Source organism: Prinia subflava, chromosome 22 (genome assembly GCF_021018805.1).
Source record: "Prinia subflava isolate CZ2003 ecotype Zambia chromosome 22, Cam_Psub_1.2, whole genome shotgun sequence".
NCBI classification, from domain to species: Eukaryota; Metazoa; Chordata; class Aves; order Passeriformes; family Cisticolidae; genus Prinia; species Prinia subflava.
The window spans coordinates 5,170,133-5,187,228 of NC_086268.1; the positions used below are offsets into that span (position 1 = coordinate 5,170,133).

The 17,096-nt window shown below is 49.6% G+C and overlaps 1 protein-coding gene across 1 annotated transcript; it reads left to right on the forward strand.

The window, feature by feature from the left end:
• Positions 1-9,915: 9,915 nt before the first annotated feature.
• Positions 9,916-12,556, forward strand: LOC134561048 (uncharacterized). Its single transcript, XM_063417637.1, has 3 exons — positions 9,916-9,941; positions 10,582-10,939; positions 11,736-12,556. The coding sequence occupies exons 1-3, from the start codon at positions 9,916-9,918 to the stop codon at positions 12,024-12,026; spliced, it is 675 nt and encodes a 224-aa protein (XP_063273707.1). The 3' UTR covers positions 12,027-12,556.
• Positions 12,557-17,096: the final 4,540 nt, after the last annotated feature.

Sequence of the window (17,096 nt, forward strand, 5' to 3'; positions counted from 1 at the left end):
AGGGAAACACTTCAGGAAAACAGGCAGTTCCCCTGCTTAATCTGCCCAAAGTCCAACAAATCCACACTGATTTCTGAGCCTCAGGCTGCCTTCCTTTCCCTCTAGAGCCTCAGATTATCAGATCTTCCCTTTTCCTGATTGCAAGGTGATGAAAACAAGCAATACCTGGGTCTGGCTGTTCTCAGGGAATGCCCCAGGATTCACTCCAGGCTGGCAGCACATCAACACTTCGGGATGCAGCAGTGGCCATGTCCGTGGTCCGTGGGCATTCACAAAGTCCAAGCCAGCTGGTGAAAATATTACTCAAAGAAGTCATTCCTTGTTGTAGCCATTGCTCCTCTCAGGTACAGAGTGAAAAGCTTTGGGTGACAAAGGATATCAGGACCTCCTCCAGAAAGATCCCCTGTTAGGAAAGGAAATATTTGTAGCTCAAAAAAATGATTTTAAAATCCCCAAATGTTACCCAAAAAGCACCTTCAGCTGTCAGAAACGTTTTGTTTGGCTGCTGCCAAAGACAAAGAATACTTGGGAAAAGGCAGATATGCAAAGGGAAAGAGCCAAGTTATCCCAATGGCCAGCTGAGTCCAAAAGAGCTTTTGCTGGCCCACCCCTCAGGATACCAAGAACTGGACAGTGAGCTCACAATCACCAGTCACAGGTTCCACAGTGTCCCTTCTGTGACACAGCACACACTGTGGGCACTGTGGCCACCACACACTGTGGGCACTGTGGCCACCACATCCTACACCTCTGGCAGCTGGAACCGCCCAGGTGCTGATGCTGAAGGGTTGTTCATGGGCCAACAGAGCTGCTGCTGCTTGCAGGACCTGCAGCAGCCAGAGAAAAGCCTGCTCAGGGCTGTGACTGAGCCTGGGCAGAGCTCTGGCTGGCACACTTGGGATGCTGCAGGTTTCTGTCCCGTTCTTTCCAGGTATTGGACTGTGCCAATTGGGTTCTTACAGTTCATTTTCGAGGAATTTTCTCTGCCCTCAGTGTAAGCCTCAGGCTGACCCTGACCTGGCACTACCAAGGAGACATCTTCAGTGATGGCACAGGGCAGACTTTAGCTGCCTACCAGGCTCCCACCCAGCTGCTTTCACCCTGGAGCTCCCAAAAGTGATCATGGATGGCTTTTTAGCACTAGGATGCTTTGGAATCCACCTCTCAGGAGAATATGTTAGGCTCCAAATCTTCCTTTTAGGGTGCAAGCTCCTCACTGAGAGCTTAAAGCCTCGTGTTCTTCATGTCTAAAGCCTCTTTTTGAAGGTATAAAAACTGATTTTGAGGGTATAAAGTCTCATTTTGAAGGCCAGAAGACTCATTAGTAAATTCCAAGCCTGTCTTTTAATTCCCACAGCCTTTTTTTAGGACCAACAGTTCCATTTTTAAGGTGCAGATCCTTCTTGTTTGAATCCAAACCATCCATGTTTGTGCACACTCATTTTTATAAGCAATGTTCTTTTTCAAAGTCTTGTGAACAGAGGCAGAGAAGAACCAAAAGACATTTTTCTGTGTCCAACCAAAACCACCTGGGGCAGTCTGGCTGCTCTCAGGAACTGCCTGCTACTCACTGTGCTCAGTTCTCATTCCTCTCTGCCCCAAGAAATAAATCTTTGGTCCTGACTAAGGGGGCTTTGGGCACTGCAATGGAAGCTTCAAGCAGTAAAAGAGGACTTTGGGCTCTCCAAAGGAGGACTTAGGTCTTAAACTAAGCACTGAGTTCTAAAAATGGATCTTTGGAAGGGAAAAGAAGGGTTTGGACCCTGAAGTTAAGTTTTGGACCCTCAAAAGATGTTTTGGTAACATAAATAGATCTTTAGAGGCTTAAAAGAAGGTGTTGAGCCAGCCAAATTGCAGACTGAATCATAAAGAGGAGGGTTTGGTCCTTCATAGATGGGCTTTGGGAGATTAAAAAAAAGAGTTTGGGCCCGAACCCGAGACTTTGGATTCTACAAATGAAACTTTGGACCTTCCAAATAAAACTTGGGGCTTCCAAAATTACACTCTGTGTGCTTCTGATGAGCCTTGGGAGCTTAAGAGGAGGGCTCGCAACTTAGAAATGAGGGTTTGTGCCCAAACAAGGACCATAGAAATTACACTGTGGACCCTAAAAAAAGTGAGATAATACAAATTACTCTTTGGGCCCTGGAAAGAAAAAAAAGTGAACCTACTGGTTCCTCTCCAGCCCCAAGAAACAAAGCTTTGCCCAGCACAGGTGAAGGCCAGTGACAGCCTTCTGTCCTGGCACCTTTTGTGTGGGAGCAATCCCTGCACATACTCAGTTTTGGAGCTCCTGAAGGAAGAGTGAGGCATTTGGAGGTGGTTCCTGCTTCCTGAGGAGGGTCAGCAGGACTGCAGGCTCTGCTCCTGGGCCAGGGGCACTCCCCACTTCTCTGGGAATCCTCCTCCACCCGAGGTGCTGTCCCACCTTGGCAGCAAGAGCTGCTGTTGGATGTACCCCCCTCCATGTCCCAGATGGGGCATTCTGTTCCCTCTAGAAAGCCAAGGAAAACCAGGCTGCACTTTGTGTCTGCCACCTCTTAATCCTCCAGCTCCCCTGCACTGTGGGACACTGGCAGGAGTGTCCTTGCTGTCCCCAGCCCTGGATGGGGACACCCAGAAAAGGCTGCAGTGCTGAGCCCCGGCCCCTCCACACTGCACTGGTGGGTCCTGGCAACGCTCCTGTGGTAGCTGTGGGTGCCCTGCATCTCCTGGGTGATGCTGGCATCATGAGGGTGGGATCCTCCTGTCCCAAGAGTCCTGGTTTGCCTCACACTGGTACAGCTGTGACAGCCTGGCCTGGCTCTGGCCAAGGCAGGAGATAAATTTTTTTGTAACTGGAAGAAAGCATGGCCAGGACCCAGAGGTTATTTTATATCACCTCTCAGCATTGCTGGGGCAGGGGTGAAGGGAATCTCTTCCAGGACAAGGGGTTCCTTCTGATCAAGAAAAAGTGGTATTGATGATTGTGACAGGCTTTCCATGTGCATCCTTCTTTTCTCATACCTTTTGCTATTTATGGTGTTGCTGTTGCTGTTGGTTTTCTGATCTCATTGCTGTTTCCAGTAAATTGTTCTTTTCTCAACCCATCATCTTTGCCTTTTGTGCCTCCAGCTGGAGATAGAGGAGGAGGGGAAGCAGCACGTGGTTTTAGCAGAAATACTGAATTGGAGAATACAAAAGCATGGCACAGCTGTGCTGCAGAACATTAAAACCTGCAGCTCTGCATCTCCAGGGTCCCAGCTGGGGTAGGAATACATCAGCTTGCCCAGGAAGCTGTTGGAGCCACAGAGCTGGACTGATGGAGCTGCTGTTCTTCCCAGTGTAACATGGGACACCCCTGATGCCGTTTGAGGTTTTGCTTCTTTTTCTTTTCTGTGTTCTCTGTATTTTCACACACTTATTTGGAGCTCTGTAACCCATTGTATTAGGGGTTTTCCCAGTAATTTTCCATGGCCTTTCCCTAGGCAGAAAGACAAAACAAATTCCAGGGCTCCAAGCCCCAGGGGTACAAGGCCCCTGTGCTGTCCTGGTTCTTCCAGGCTACCAAGGTTGAGAACAACTCTTGGAGATACATTTGATGGACAAAGTACAGCCAGTGCCGAGGGGGAGACTTCAGAGAAAGAGCTTGACCTGGGGGGGAATTGCATCACCACTTGTCCTCCTAATTGGTGCTTTTTATCAATTATACTAATTTCCTAAAACCTTTAAAAATGTCCTCAGCCCTGCTGGGGTGGGCTTTTGTGGACATCTTTCCATATCTGCCCCTGAAGGCCTTGAAATAAAGATCCACTTTTATATTACCTCCCTACCAAAATTATCTCGAGTTGCATTTCCAGGCTAAAAAAAGGCAACACCCACAGCATCACCGAGGAGGAAGGATGAGCACTCTCACCTCACCATAGCACACTGGGACCTACTCGTGATGAAATAATGGTGAATGGAGATATTTTGGGTTCTAGAAGCCATCTGTTTCCTCTGCTGCTGAAAAGGCAAGAGCCATCCACGTGCCCTGGATCAGGGACATGCCATGCTTGATCTCTGCTGTTTGCACAGAGCAGAGCTGTCTGTGAGCTCAGCCTCTGATCCCAAGCCAGACCGTGCTCCTCTGTCCCTCTCAGTGCCAGTGGCTGCTCTTCCATGTCCATTCATGTGACAACACCATAAATAAGTTCTGTGGAGCAGAGCGGGAGCTGTTCTGGAGGAGTCTGTGACACCTGATTCACAAGGAAATGCATCCCTGTGGGCGTCACCTCAGTGTGGCCTCAATTCTGTAAAATTTGAGGCGTGTTTGACTAAAAAATGCTTCAAACAGAGTCAATGAAATCAGCAACAGGGAATTTGTGCTGGTTTTGTTGATGTCTCAGCAGTCCCAGTACCTTGTGCTGGGTGTGAGCTCTGAAAGCAGAGGATGAAGGGCCTGCAGTGCCAGGTTGGGCATCAGCTGGGCAAGGACACCGTGGCAGTGACCTCTCCAGGGGCAGGTGGCAGTGGGACTGGCATGGGCAAAAGGGGATTTAATTGTTCATTTTAATTCCTCAGCCCCTCTTCTCCTACCCATGGGCCCATCCCACTTCTGGCCCCTGAGGCGCCCACAGAGAGGAGGGCAAAGCTGAAGTGGGGCTGGCAGAGCTCTAAATCAAAGGGTGGGTTCTGCCTTTATTTCACTCCAAAGTTTACAGCCATAGGCTTCCACTAAAAAGAAATCCTATTTCCACCCCCAGCATCCCAAGAGCTTTAACAGAGCCCAGAGTGAAACCTACTCCCTGCCCAAGGGGACTGAGAGCAGACGTGACGGCCAAGGGCTGGGGAGGAAAAGCTCAGAGCTGAAGCAGCCCCAGACAACCCCAGGAACCCTCCAGGCTGTGGAGGGAGATCTCTGTCCCTGGAGATGCTCAGGGGCTGGGAAAGGTGAGAGTTCCCGTGTCCAGGAGCTGGGTGTACAAGCAGGGTGGGACTGGGGAGATCTCCCCTGCTCCAGGGCAGAGGCTGGAGTGAAACAAGGAGGCAAAAGAGTTTTTTTCTCCTTTTTTTTTTTTTTAATTTTTCTTTCTCCTTTTTTTTTTCTAATTTGTCAACAACCTTTGCATGAAAAAGGTAAAACTGCACAAATATCTCCTCAGTTCTTCAACATCACTCCCTAAACAGCAAAATAGAATGAAAACAACAAGTAAAAAGAAATATCATAAATCTAAACATCTGTACAGACCCCCCCTTTGCTTTTCTTCCTCTTCCATTTTCTCCCCTTGCCTTTTCCATCCTTCCCTTCCCACTCCCTTCCTTGCCCCTATTTCCTTTTGCTTCACCCATTCCCTTTTCTCCCTCCTTTTTTTTTTTATTTTCCCTGCCTTTCCCTTCCTGTGTTCAGAACTCTGAAATATCCCAAATCTACCAGGGTCACCTCAGATGTGTTGAGATGGGCCCAAATCCTTCAAATCATGGCATGAAAGACTGCAAATAAACTTGGGGACAAGAATCAGGACAGGATTTGTTCAAAACACCCGAGCAGGCTGAAAATTTCTGAATATTTATTGCAATTAAGTAATTAAACAGCACTGTCATGCTTTATATGTATGGATATGGGTTTAAGGGTGGTAATTTTAACAAGCTGCATTAAGATGGTTTCTCCAAGGATGTTTCCCTGTGGATCCCAATGTCTTTCCCAAGTGCTCCAGTGACCAGGTTTTAATTTAAGAAGTGCCACTGAAGGCCAGCTGTGGCAATAAATCCAGGATTTTGGCATCATTCTCACGTGACCCCTTGGCTGAATCCCACTGTTTCCTCATCTCAAAACCAAATATTCCAAAATATCCCTCTTGGACAGGGCTCCAGTGTGGAAATCACCTTATGAATGTGGTTTGGCCATGGAAGTCAGTTGGAAGGGCTTCATTTGACTTTTATTTCATTTTTTTTCAAGTTATTTTATACCCCCAAGTGACTCTCAGCTCACAGGTTTTCAGCTTCATGACACTTCTCATAGAACAACACGAGGATTAAAGTGTTTCAAAAACATAAAGTCCTCTGCAGAGGCCCAGGACAATCCACATTTTTGTAAAAGAAGGTATTTCATTGAGATCTTATGAAGCAAAATCATTAAAATGCCCATTTTTTCATTGCACCATGAAGTTAAAAACATTTTTCCTCCACTTCCCACCTCAGGAAGAGTTTTAACTCTCCCAATAATTTAATCTCCAAACTCTTGTCACCCTGTAAATTGTGGTTTTTAGGGAAAATTTCATTAAAAGGTACTAAATTCTGAGTGCTGGAGGTGGAGGGAGGGTGCTGGCCTCTCTGCAGGGAAGCTGTAAGATGAGGGACACTCACTGTGGCTCTGGGAGTTGCTGTTTTGACTGAAAATGATCCAAAAAATTCTTTGGGTTAGAAGGGGGTGAGAAGGGGCCATTTGAGGCAGCATTTCATCACTCCGTGGGGTGTTATTGTTGTGTTTTGGTTTTGTTCTGCATTGACAACAGGGAAAACACATCAAATCTCTTATCCTTCAAATTCTGGTGGGCTCTGAAGCCGTTTCATTCGCATCCCCCTGCTCCCAGCGGGGGCACAGGGCACCACTGCTGCTCCTCTCCCATGGCAACAGAACACAGCCCTGGACACCACGGGGTGGCCACGAGGGAATGTTGCCCTCAGTCCTGTTGCCAACAACAGAACTTGGCCCCCAGCCCTGCCAGTGCAGCTCTGTGACATCCCAGGTGGCCCTTGGGAATGGCCACGTGCCAGTGAGGGAATTCCAGCCCTCAGCCATGGCCAGGTGCCGCCCTTGCAGCATCCTTTATTCCCTGAACCCCCCAGACCAAAGTAAGCACTTTTATCTAAGGAATATCTATTTATATCCACAGGGAGAACTCCAGTCCCTGCAGGGGGTTATTAATGGTGATTTTCAAGGTTATTTTCAGGGCCTGGTGTCCGCTCGTGCACCTTAATTAGTGAGAACTGTGCTCCTTTGGAATCAGGGAAAATAATATGGAATATTTGGGGTCTAATTCAAGGGTATTTCACCCTTGTGCTGCCCAGTGTGATTCCTGAGCCCCCATGGAGCACCCCCGAGGTCAGGGGCTGCCATCCCTCATGGCTTTAATTCAGTCAAGCCCTATCACAGGGTTCCAAGTAGCTGCAAAATATCTTAATGCACATATCCCCCCCACTGAGGAATGACAAGGGGGGAAATCTCCATAAAAATCATTCTGGGGGATGACAGCCCAAGGTATTTTTATCTTTAGAATTTGCTGACATAGTGGATGTTTTCTTTACTGTTTTCCTTAATTTTTGTTAGTAGTTTCATAGCACTGCATCTCCAAATCCAGCTCAGGTCTGAGGAAAAGAGGGAAAACCCCAAAAACACAATTTCCTAGATCTGCTCATCAAAAGGGGTTTAGGAGGAGCCTGGTGCTGATTCCAGGTTATCATCAGAAAATCCTCAAATCCTTCCAAATCCGTTTTGCCACAGTGGAATTTTAGGGATAAAAATGCATAAATTAATGATGTTAAAGGTGAGTTCTTACCAAGCTTTCCAGCATGTGGCTTCAGGTGCCCCTGTTGTTCAGGATCCCCAGGAGCAGGCACAGCCAGCAAGGCACCAGTGCCCCCTGGGGAGCTGAAAATGAGCCAAAAACCTGCTGGTTTGGGTTTCAGAGTGAAACGTGAGCTCCTGCTGGGAGAACTCACAGTGAAATCCATCCAGTGGACAGATGAGGAACCATCCTAGAACTCCTCCAGGTTCCTGGTTGCAGGTTGATGCCCCCTGGAGTGGTGCAGCCTCCACTTGAGGTGTCTGCTGGTCTGGTCACCATCATCATCATCATCATCCTCATCCTCATCATCCTCATCCTCATCAGCCCCCTGCTCTGCTGACATAACATTCTCTCCCTGTTCTTTGCAGTTGACAGAGGTGCCCAGCTGTGCTTTAGTAAGTCCCACACGTTTGGGGTGGGAAAGGGGATTCCACCACCCTCAATCTCCACCAGGGCTTCTCTGGTGCTGGGCTGGGTCTCCCTGAGCCAAAACCCACCACAGGTGTTCTCCAAAAGTCCTGAAGTGGGTGGGAAACGTCCTCCAAGTCTGGAAACACCCCAATAATACAGAGAATAATGATGGAATGGGAATAAACCCCATTTTTCAGATATTTTACCCAGAGCTATGGCATTCAGGGCTCTATTTGCTGCCCAGAAAATATTTTGCCAAATGGTTCATTTCTTGTTCTGATCATTAAACTATCGATAATTATTGATTTGTACCATTATGGGGGAAAGGAGATAAAGGGTGTGAGTGATATAGGAGGCAAAAATTGGCCTCTGAGAACCCACTTGATCATTTAAATTGGTCATAAAACATAATTCTTGGACCATACATGGATCTTGGATCACTAGTTGTAACATTTATTAACATTAATTTGTTAATTAGGTGTTGGCACTGCCTCTTTAAACCTTTTTCTGTTTTTTGCAGCTATCCTCAGGCCTTGAACAATTTTTTGCCTGGATCCAGAAAGGTGAGTGACAACTCAGCCCCCTCCCCAAACCCACACAACTTCTGTAACACAAACATTTTCTTTAAAGAAAAACTGGATTTTTACATCAAACCTCCCCAAAGGTAAAGATTTTTTCAGGTCTAAGCTCCTGATGCTGCTCATGTAGTACAGCCAGCAGAGATTTTGGGGTGTTTTGAGCCAAAACTTGAACAGGCAGAGCTGCTGCTCAGCTGCTGGGAGAGCCTGGCGCTTTCTGGGGCTGCCCCTCACTGCTGCACCCTCTTTTTGTTCCCCCATTTTTTTAAATTCTGCACCAAATAAATGTTTGTAAGTCCAGACTGACCATGCTGCTCTCTCAGCACAGAGAATGCAGATGATGCCTTAGGATTTTAGCTTTTATATTTTTCATATATTTGTAACCCTGCAATTCTTTAGTGTAGAACCCTAAACTCCACACACAGTGTGAGCTGCTGCTGCCTCCCCATTTTGGGCAGACACAACAATTCCTCTCCAGGCCTGGCAATCAAGGACACCTCACTGCCTCAGGCCCGAGAGATGGAAACAAAAGTGAGTTGGGGCAGCAAACTTGGGGTCAATGACTTCATTACCTGGAGCTGTAATGGGAAGATGAAGCCCCAATCTGCAAATGGACCAAACTGATCAAAGTGTGCAAACCCGTGACCATTGTCCATTTTGGGTGCAGCCCCCGTTGGCTTCACTTGCCCAAAATCCCAGAATCACAGAGTCACCAGGTTGGAAGAGACCTTCAAGATCATCGAGTCCAACCCAGCCCCAACACCTCAACAAAACCACGGCACCAAGTGCCACATCCAGGCTTTTAAACACATCCAGGAATGGTAACTCCACCACCTCCCCAGGCAGATCATTCCAGTACTTTATTACTCTTTCCATGAAAAACTTTTTCCTCATATCCAACTTGTATTTCCCTTGGCACAGCTTGAGGCTGTGTCCTCTCCTTCTGTCAGTGCTGCCTGGGGAAAGAGCCCAACCCCACCTGAGCACAGCAAGCTTTCAGGAGATTGCAGAGAGTGAGAAGGTCACCTCTGAGCCTCCTTTTCTCCAGAAATGTACCTGAAGGCCCTTCAATAAATATAACCACTTTTTATTCCCTTAATTTTGTCTGGCCTCTGTTTTTATGTAGCCCCGAAGAGGCATCACAGTGCCTCTCACTCACAGGGCCAGTGCCTCTTTTTGAAGGTGCTGGAGTAAACCTTTCCTAAATCCCTCCTCGGAGAGCCTTTCATTGTCATCACCTCTGTTATAAATGAAAAGGTCCCAGAAACATCCAAGTTGAAATTTAGCAGCGGTTTTTAATTGAGATGAATATAATTAAATAAAAGGATACATTCAAATAAAAATGTATTCCGTTCTTTATAAAAGTAATTTGGCTGTGAATGGGTCTGATTCAATAAAGCATGAGCAAAAGGCAGGCCGAGCCAGGGTACATGTGCAGGATTCAAGACCCTACCCCATGTACAAATTAAAGCCTATTCCATCTCTAGTTTTATAATTAACACCCCATCTCCTCCCATCTTCAGTTGTTTCCTCCCAGTTTTCATTCTTGAAGTTTTCATCCCTTTCTTCATGGCACATGCTCCAGTTTTATGAGGGTCATCCGACTCTTTTTGTGGTCACTGGGATGAAGGCTACTCCTCTTCCTTGTGTGTCCTTTGCTTGACCTTGCAAGTTATACATGTGTGCCAAGCTAGTGTTATATAACTAAATAGTTAAGTTCCATTAGATAAGGCCAAAAGTCTTTAAAAAGAAAGGAACAGCTGGACTTATCTCTGTTTTCCTGGACTCATCCCAAACCTGTTTTTAGCATCTTCGAGGACACTATTCATCCCTCCTAACAGAAGGTACATCCTGCTTCTTAGTTTCTCATGATATATCTCATGATATATCTCATGATATCTCATGATATCAAGGGAAAAAAAAGGGGGTGGGGAGGGGCTCTTCGGGGGGGGGGCTCTTCTAACACCGTGCCTTTATCAGAAGTTAGTTTTACTAATTTTGCTAATATCTATTAAATGTAAAGTTACAATTTAACGCTAACCTATTAATATTAAATGTATATAAAGTTACAATTTAGCACTCATTTGTTCCGCCTGCAATCCCTGGGTGTGTTTCTCATCGCTTCCCCAGGTGCGGGAGCCCTGCCCGGGCCCCGGGGCGGCGCCTGAGGGGAGCCCGGCCCGGGACCTGCTGCAGCAGTGCCTGTGGGCCGCGGGCATCACCGAGCAGCTGCTGGAGGCCGAGGCCAGGCGGGACCCGGGCTCCTTCCAGCCCTCCGCGGATCCCCGGCAGGTGCGGGGCCGGCAGCCGCTCCTGCAGCCCTTGGGGCAGCCCCTCGGGCCCTTCCCGGGGCCGCCTCAGCCCGGGGGGCGGCAGGCGGCGGCCGCGGCCCTGCCAGCGCCGCACGTCGTGCTCCTGCAGCAGGTGAGGGCGGACACTTCATCCTGGAAAAAAGGCGTAAAATCTTGAAATTCTCATCTTCCATCCTCTCCGGACACGCTTTGGTACTCCTTGGGTTTGAAGTTCTGGGTTTAGTTTTTTGTTGGTTTTTGGTGGGGTTTTTTTGGTGTTTGTTTTGTTTTGTTTTGTTTTTGTTTTTTGTTTTGTTTTGTTTTGTTGTGGTTTTTTGGGTTTTTTTTTTTGTTTTGGTTTTGGGTTTTTTTTGCTTTTTTTGGGGGGGAGGTTTGTTTTGTTTTTGGGGTTTTTTTAGTTTTTGTTTTGTTTTGTTTTGATTTTTAGTTCTTTTAGCCCCGTTTCCGTTTCTTTAAATCCCTATGGGTTTTAATTTTGCTAATTCTTTTAGTTTTGCACCTTTTGGTTTTTATTCCTTTTAACTCCGTTATTTTAGTCCTGTTTCTCCAGTTCTTCCATCTGGGAAGAGGAATGAGGACAAAGATCCCACTACTTGAGCTTTATTTGGCTGAATTTTCTCGTCCCTCTGTAGACAGCCTGTTTGTGGGTTTGGGGCACACACCCCCATTTCTGGGGTTCACACCCTTAGAGTGGCAGCTCCGCACCACCTTTATCAAGTCCTGGAGTCCTTAAGCTTGGAAAACCCTCCAAGATCCTCAAATCTGACCCTTCTTGTCCTTCCTCGTACCCTCTGTGGCGGGGCCAGGGAATCCCTCCCTCCTCCTGCACCCACACCAACCTCAAGCTGTTTGAAAAGCTCCGGATTTGGGGCACATTTTCATTTTCTGGTTGTTTTTCCCCTCTGCAGGTGCCACAGAGGATCATCCTGCAGCTGAAGCAGCCGGGCCCCACCACGCTCGCCCTGCTCCCCTCCTGTGTCCCGGGCAGTGGCCACGGGCTGGAGCCACCAGCCCACAAAGCCACTGGCCACCCCTCCTCTGCCACCCTGTCACCCTGCGGCCACCAGCAGCCCGGAGCAGCAGCAGCCCAGCACAGCAGCACGGCCAAGGCTGTGGGAATGGAGCTGTGGCACGGTGAAAGCCTCTGGGGCCTGGAGCCAAAATGGGGGACACGGGACCCTTTCGTGTCTTATTTTTAATAAACTCCTGATGCAAAGTGCCCTAGGAAGCCACAGTGAGATTATTTAGTGTTAAGGCTTGAGTTTAAACAGATCACTGGCCCTGAGGAGAGGAAAACCTTCTTCAGCGTTCCTGTCCCTATTTCTGCTGGGAACTCGGGGGGTCCTTGTGCCCTCCAGCAGCCCCTTCACGTGAGGAGCTGGCTTTCCTGGCAGTGCTCTTTGTTTCCAGGTTTTTCCACTTTGTTTACAAGGTTTTCTACTTTACTTTCCCTGTAAAGTTTGTAGTCCGTTTTTCTCCTCCTTCATTTTCCATTTTTCCCCTCTAATTCCCATTTCCCCCTTGATTTCCAAATTTTATACCTTCCTTCCCAGCTTTGCCCCTTATTTTCTAGTGTTCCACTTTCTTAGCTTTCCCTTTTTTATTTCCAAGACCTCTACTTTATTTCCAAGATTTTCTACTTTTTTTTCCAAGGTTCCTTTTATTTCAGTTTTTTTCTCTTTCAAGTTTTGCCCCTTCATTTCCACATTTCTCCACTTTGTCTCTAAGTTTTCTGCTCCCTTAATTTCCTAGTTTTCCCCTTGATTTTCAAGTGTTTTTCCACATGAAAGTCCAAGAGAAACGTTCGGACTTCTCTTTGCACAGTCAACAGCTACGGGTGACAGAGCAGAGGAGGAGCAACTCAAAGTGAGAGGATAAGGAAAGATGGTGAAAGAAATACCTTTGTGAGAGAGATGCTCCAGGGTCCAGAAGGAAGACCTGGATCAAAAGTGACAAGATACCAGACAGAGAGAGAAAACAGAAATACCAAGGGGCTACAGGACAGACAAGGAAAAATGCAAAAATGGTATCTGAGATCTAGACAGCAAAACATGGCAAATGAGAAAATAGCCACGGGCAGATCGAGGGGGGACCTGCAAGATGGAGACCAGGAGCTGGTCAGGGCTAAATGGAAAAAGCAGGTACAGGAGAGAAAAGAGAAAATGCAGCGGTGCGGGAAAGGGGAGGGAAAAGGCCACAGAAAAGGCAGCAGCGCCCCGGGGCCGGTCTCGGCCCGCAGCTCTCGGTTTCGGTGCTCCTTAAACGAGTCCGGGCGCTCTTTCCCCGCTGCAGCTCCAGCGCTCCCCGTGCCCCGAGCACACGCGGCTGTCGCACAGCGGCGGCGGACCGAGCCTCCGGGCACGGAGCCTCCACCACAGCCCAAGGCAGCTCCGGAGAGACGGGGAAGCGCCCACCGGCATCCCCGGGGTGTCCGCCCGCCCCATCCCCGGGGTGTCCACCTGCCCCAGCCCCGGGCTGTCCGCCCGCTCCATCCCCGGGCTGTCCGCCCGCTCCATCCCCGGGCTGTCCGCCTGCCCCAGCCCCGGGGTGTCCGCCTGTCCCATCCCCGGGCTGTCCGCCCGCTCCATCCCCGGGCTGTTCGCCTGCCCCATCCCCGGGCTGTTCGCCCGCCCCATCCCCGGGCTGTCCGCCCGCTCCAGCCCCGGGCTGTCCGCCCGCTCCAGCCCCGGGCTGTCCGCCTGCCCCAGCCCCGGGCTGTCCGCCCGCTCCAGCCCCGGGCTGTCCGCCTGCCCCAGCCCCGGGCTGTTCGCCCGCCCCAGCCCCGGGCTGTCCGCCCGCTCCAGCCCCGGGCTGTCCGCCCGCTCCAGCCCCGGGCTGTCCGCCTGCCCCAGCCCCGGGCTGTCCGCCCGCTCCAGCTCCGGGCTGTCCGCCCGCTCCATCCCCGGGCTGTTCGCCTGCCCCAGCCCCGGGCTGTCCGCCCGCTCCATCCCCGGGCTGTCCGCCTGCCCCAGCCCCGGGCTGTCCGCCTGCCCCAGCCCCGGCCGTGCCGGGTGTGCTGCGGCCCTGCGGGGACAGCGCCGAGGGCCGCTCGTCCCACCAGCGCCGGGACCGCCGCCGGTACCCGCTGCTGCCGCCGCTGCCAGGCCGCTCCCGGGGCTCGGCCAGGCTGGTCCCGGTGCCCGGCCGGGTCTCTCCCGGTGCTCAGCCCGGCCGTTCCCGGCGCTCAGCCCGGCCTCTCCCGGTGCCCGGCCGGGTCTCTCCCGGTGCTCAGCCCGGCCTCTCCCGGTGCCCGGCCGCGCTGCCGGTACCGCCGGCGGGGGCACTGAGCTGCAGTTCCGCGCTGTGGCCGCTCGGTGGCAGCCGCGAGCGTGGGAACGGCCCAGGGCTCTGGGGGACCCGGCGGGAGAGCCCCGGGAGGGGACAGAGGGGACACGGGGGGACAGAGGGGACACATGGGGACAGAGGGGACACAGAGAGGACACAGAAGGACACGGAGGGCACAGAGGAGACAGGGGGGATACAGAGGGACACGGGGAACAAGTGGGGGGACACGGGGACACAGAGGCGACACGCAGGGGGTGGGGACACAGAGGGGACACGCAGGGGGTGGGGACACGGAGGGGACACAGAGGGACACGGGGGGCACAGAGGAGACAGGGGGGACACAGAGGGACACGGGGGCACAAAGGGGACACAGAGGGACACAGGGGGGCACACAGAGGGGACACGGAGGGGACACAGGGGAGACACGGGGGTGCACAGAGGGGACACGGAAGGGACACAAGGGGTTTCCCCAGGAAAACGCATCAGGGGCACCCATGGTCTCTATTTTTACATAAAAATCTACTTTTTACATTTATTTAGTTATCTGTTTGAATGCAATCCCATTATCTCTGTGTAGCTTCTCAGCGTCTCAGCTTCTTCTATCATAAAGTCCTTTGTGTTATGTATTATATACATCTTCTTAGTTTGAAATAAATTTCTATCCATATATATATTCAATATGTGTAAAAAGGAGAATTTTTTTCTCTATTTCAACTCGTCACACCCATATTTACAGAGCTTTGATTTTTTTTATTTTTTTAACACTTTCCCCATGAAGTTTAAGGCATTTTGGGGCATTTTTGTTCCCCTCAGGAACTCCCTGCGGGGCTGGGAAGAGCTCCCAGGACTCAGGACGTGGAGCACAGCGATGCTGCAGCCCAAATGCCTCCACTCTTCACCTCTCTGATGAGCTCATCTGCACTGGGGAGCTCCAGGACCAAGAACAGTTCTCTGCCTGGTTCATTCAACACCTGGAAATTGTCCTCGACACACCCCAGGATCTCCTGGGCTGCTCCCAGCCTGCTGTGCTGCTGTCTCAGAGGACATCTGGGTGATTGGAGCCCCACGTTGGGGTGACAGACTGGGAATGATGATCCTGGAGATGGAGAGCAAGGCCCCTCTGAGCAGCTCCCCTGGGCTGGAGCAGACCCCTCCACACGCTGACCCTGTTGGGTCAGGTCCCCATCTGTCACCTCAGGCCCCGAACTCCAGTGGGGTTGCAAAGTTTTTGGGGTGAGGGACACCTTCCATGGACACCCAGCCTGCCCGTGCTCCCACCTGCTGTGGACATTAACCAGGAGCTGAAGGAACTGGGGGAGTGCTGAGGTTGTGGGGGTCTTCTGTGAAGACTAAAGAAGCTGGGTAACTGTAAAAGTCATTTATTGCATGGCTAATCAGCCTCCTGAAGGCAGAGTTGTCACAGTCTGTGCCATTATGCAGAAAGCCTTCCAGCACAGAGTCCCCAGGTCCCAACAGAAGTGGCAGCAGCAGCCTCCTGTGAGATCTCTCAGAGATCTGTAGCATTCTCAAAGCAGTGCATTTTTATTCTATGTTTAGATTCAAACATGACCCTACCACTGTCTTGCTGGACCTATCCAAACCTAACATTGACTGCAAAAGTGGTGGTAATTTCTCACACAAATTCTACATGCATGACTCCATCTGTTCATCTAGGAATGCTAGCAAGGCCACATTATATTTTCATTGTTTCTAGAACTTATAGAAACTTACCTGCTAACTAGTTAAACAGTAAAAGGTGATGGTGCTGCACTTTAAACTTGGCTTTAGGGCTTTGTCTTACTAACTAATACAGTCTCTCATTTGCTCAAGGCACTTAATATATTCTCTGCTTATTTAAAACTAAACTTACATTTCTACCTCATGTCTGCATGGATTTATACATTTTAGTTTCTCTGAAGGTTTTACTTCAGCCCTCACATTTCTGAGCACTTCTGGGACCTGAGGGATTTGCATCCCAACATCCGAGCAGCAGGAGATGGGCAAGAGGAAGAGGGGATGGCCCAGAGGACAGGCCAGCAGCAGGAGCTGGAGGGACAGGACAAGGGACACGACAGAGGCAGGGTTAGACAGGACAGTGGGAAGAAATCCCTGCCTGTGAGGGTGGTGAGGCCCTGGCACATGAGTCCCATAGAAGCTGTGGCTTCTCCATCCCTTGAAGTGTTCAAATCCAGGTTTGATGAGAACAAAATGAGCTTTAGGGTCCTTTCCAGCCCAAACTGTTCTGGGATTCGAGGATTTCTTTGGCACTGTGCCAAAGCATGGGATGCTCCAGCCAGGACTTGGCAAAATTTCATTTAACTTAACAGCAACCATTTCACAGATTCTTTTGAGGATTTTTCCTTAATATGAGCAACTTGAAGCCATGTGCCAGAGGAGAAACCCTGCTCCCATCCTGCTGCATGGAAAACCAGCACGGAGAGGGAGCAGGCAGCTGCAGGCAGCAGAGCCCATTGAGATCTGGGAAACTGAGCTTAAGCCCAGATATTCCACTGGGCTCTGAAGTAAACCCAGATTTCAAAAAGAAAGAAAGAAAAAAACCACCACAGCCTACAACATTCATCCAAAGCAATTGATTAAGATGTTAATAAATTTTTTAAAAAGCTGAAAAAATATTGTAAAAAGCTACTAATTTCTTATGGTTCTTCTTTTTTTTTGTTTTTTTTGTTTTTTTTTTTTTGTTATAGTAAAGGACTTTTTTATTTTGTAATTCCCTTTATTTATATGATTTTTAATTGCTTTATTGTAAAAAAGAAAAAAAATTTGGATAGATGACTTGACTTTTAGGTCATCTTTTTTTTGTATTTCCTATCTATAAATGTCTATTGTCATTGCCATGGTTTCAATTCTTTTTTTTTTGTCCCTTTCTCCCTCGATAAAGGATAGGAGCAGACCCGCGTGTAGGAATGACCAGACGGACACGGTGGGGGGGTCCCAGAGATTTTTAGGGACCCAAAAAAGGACGG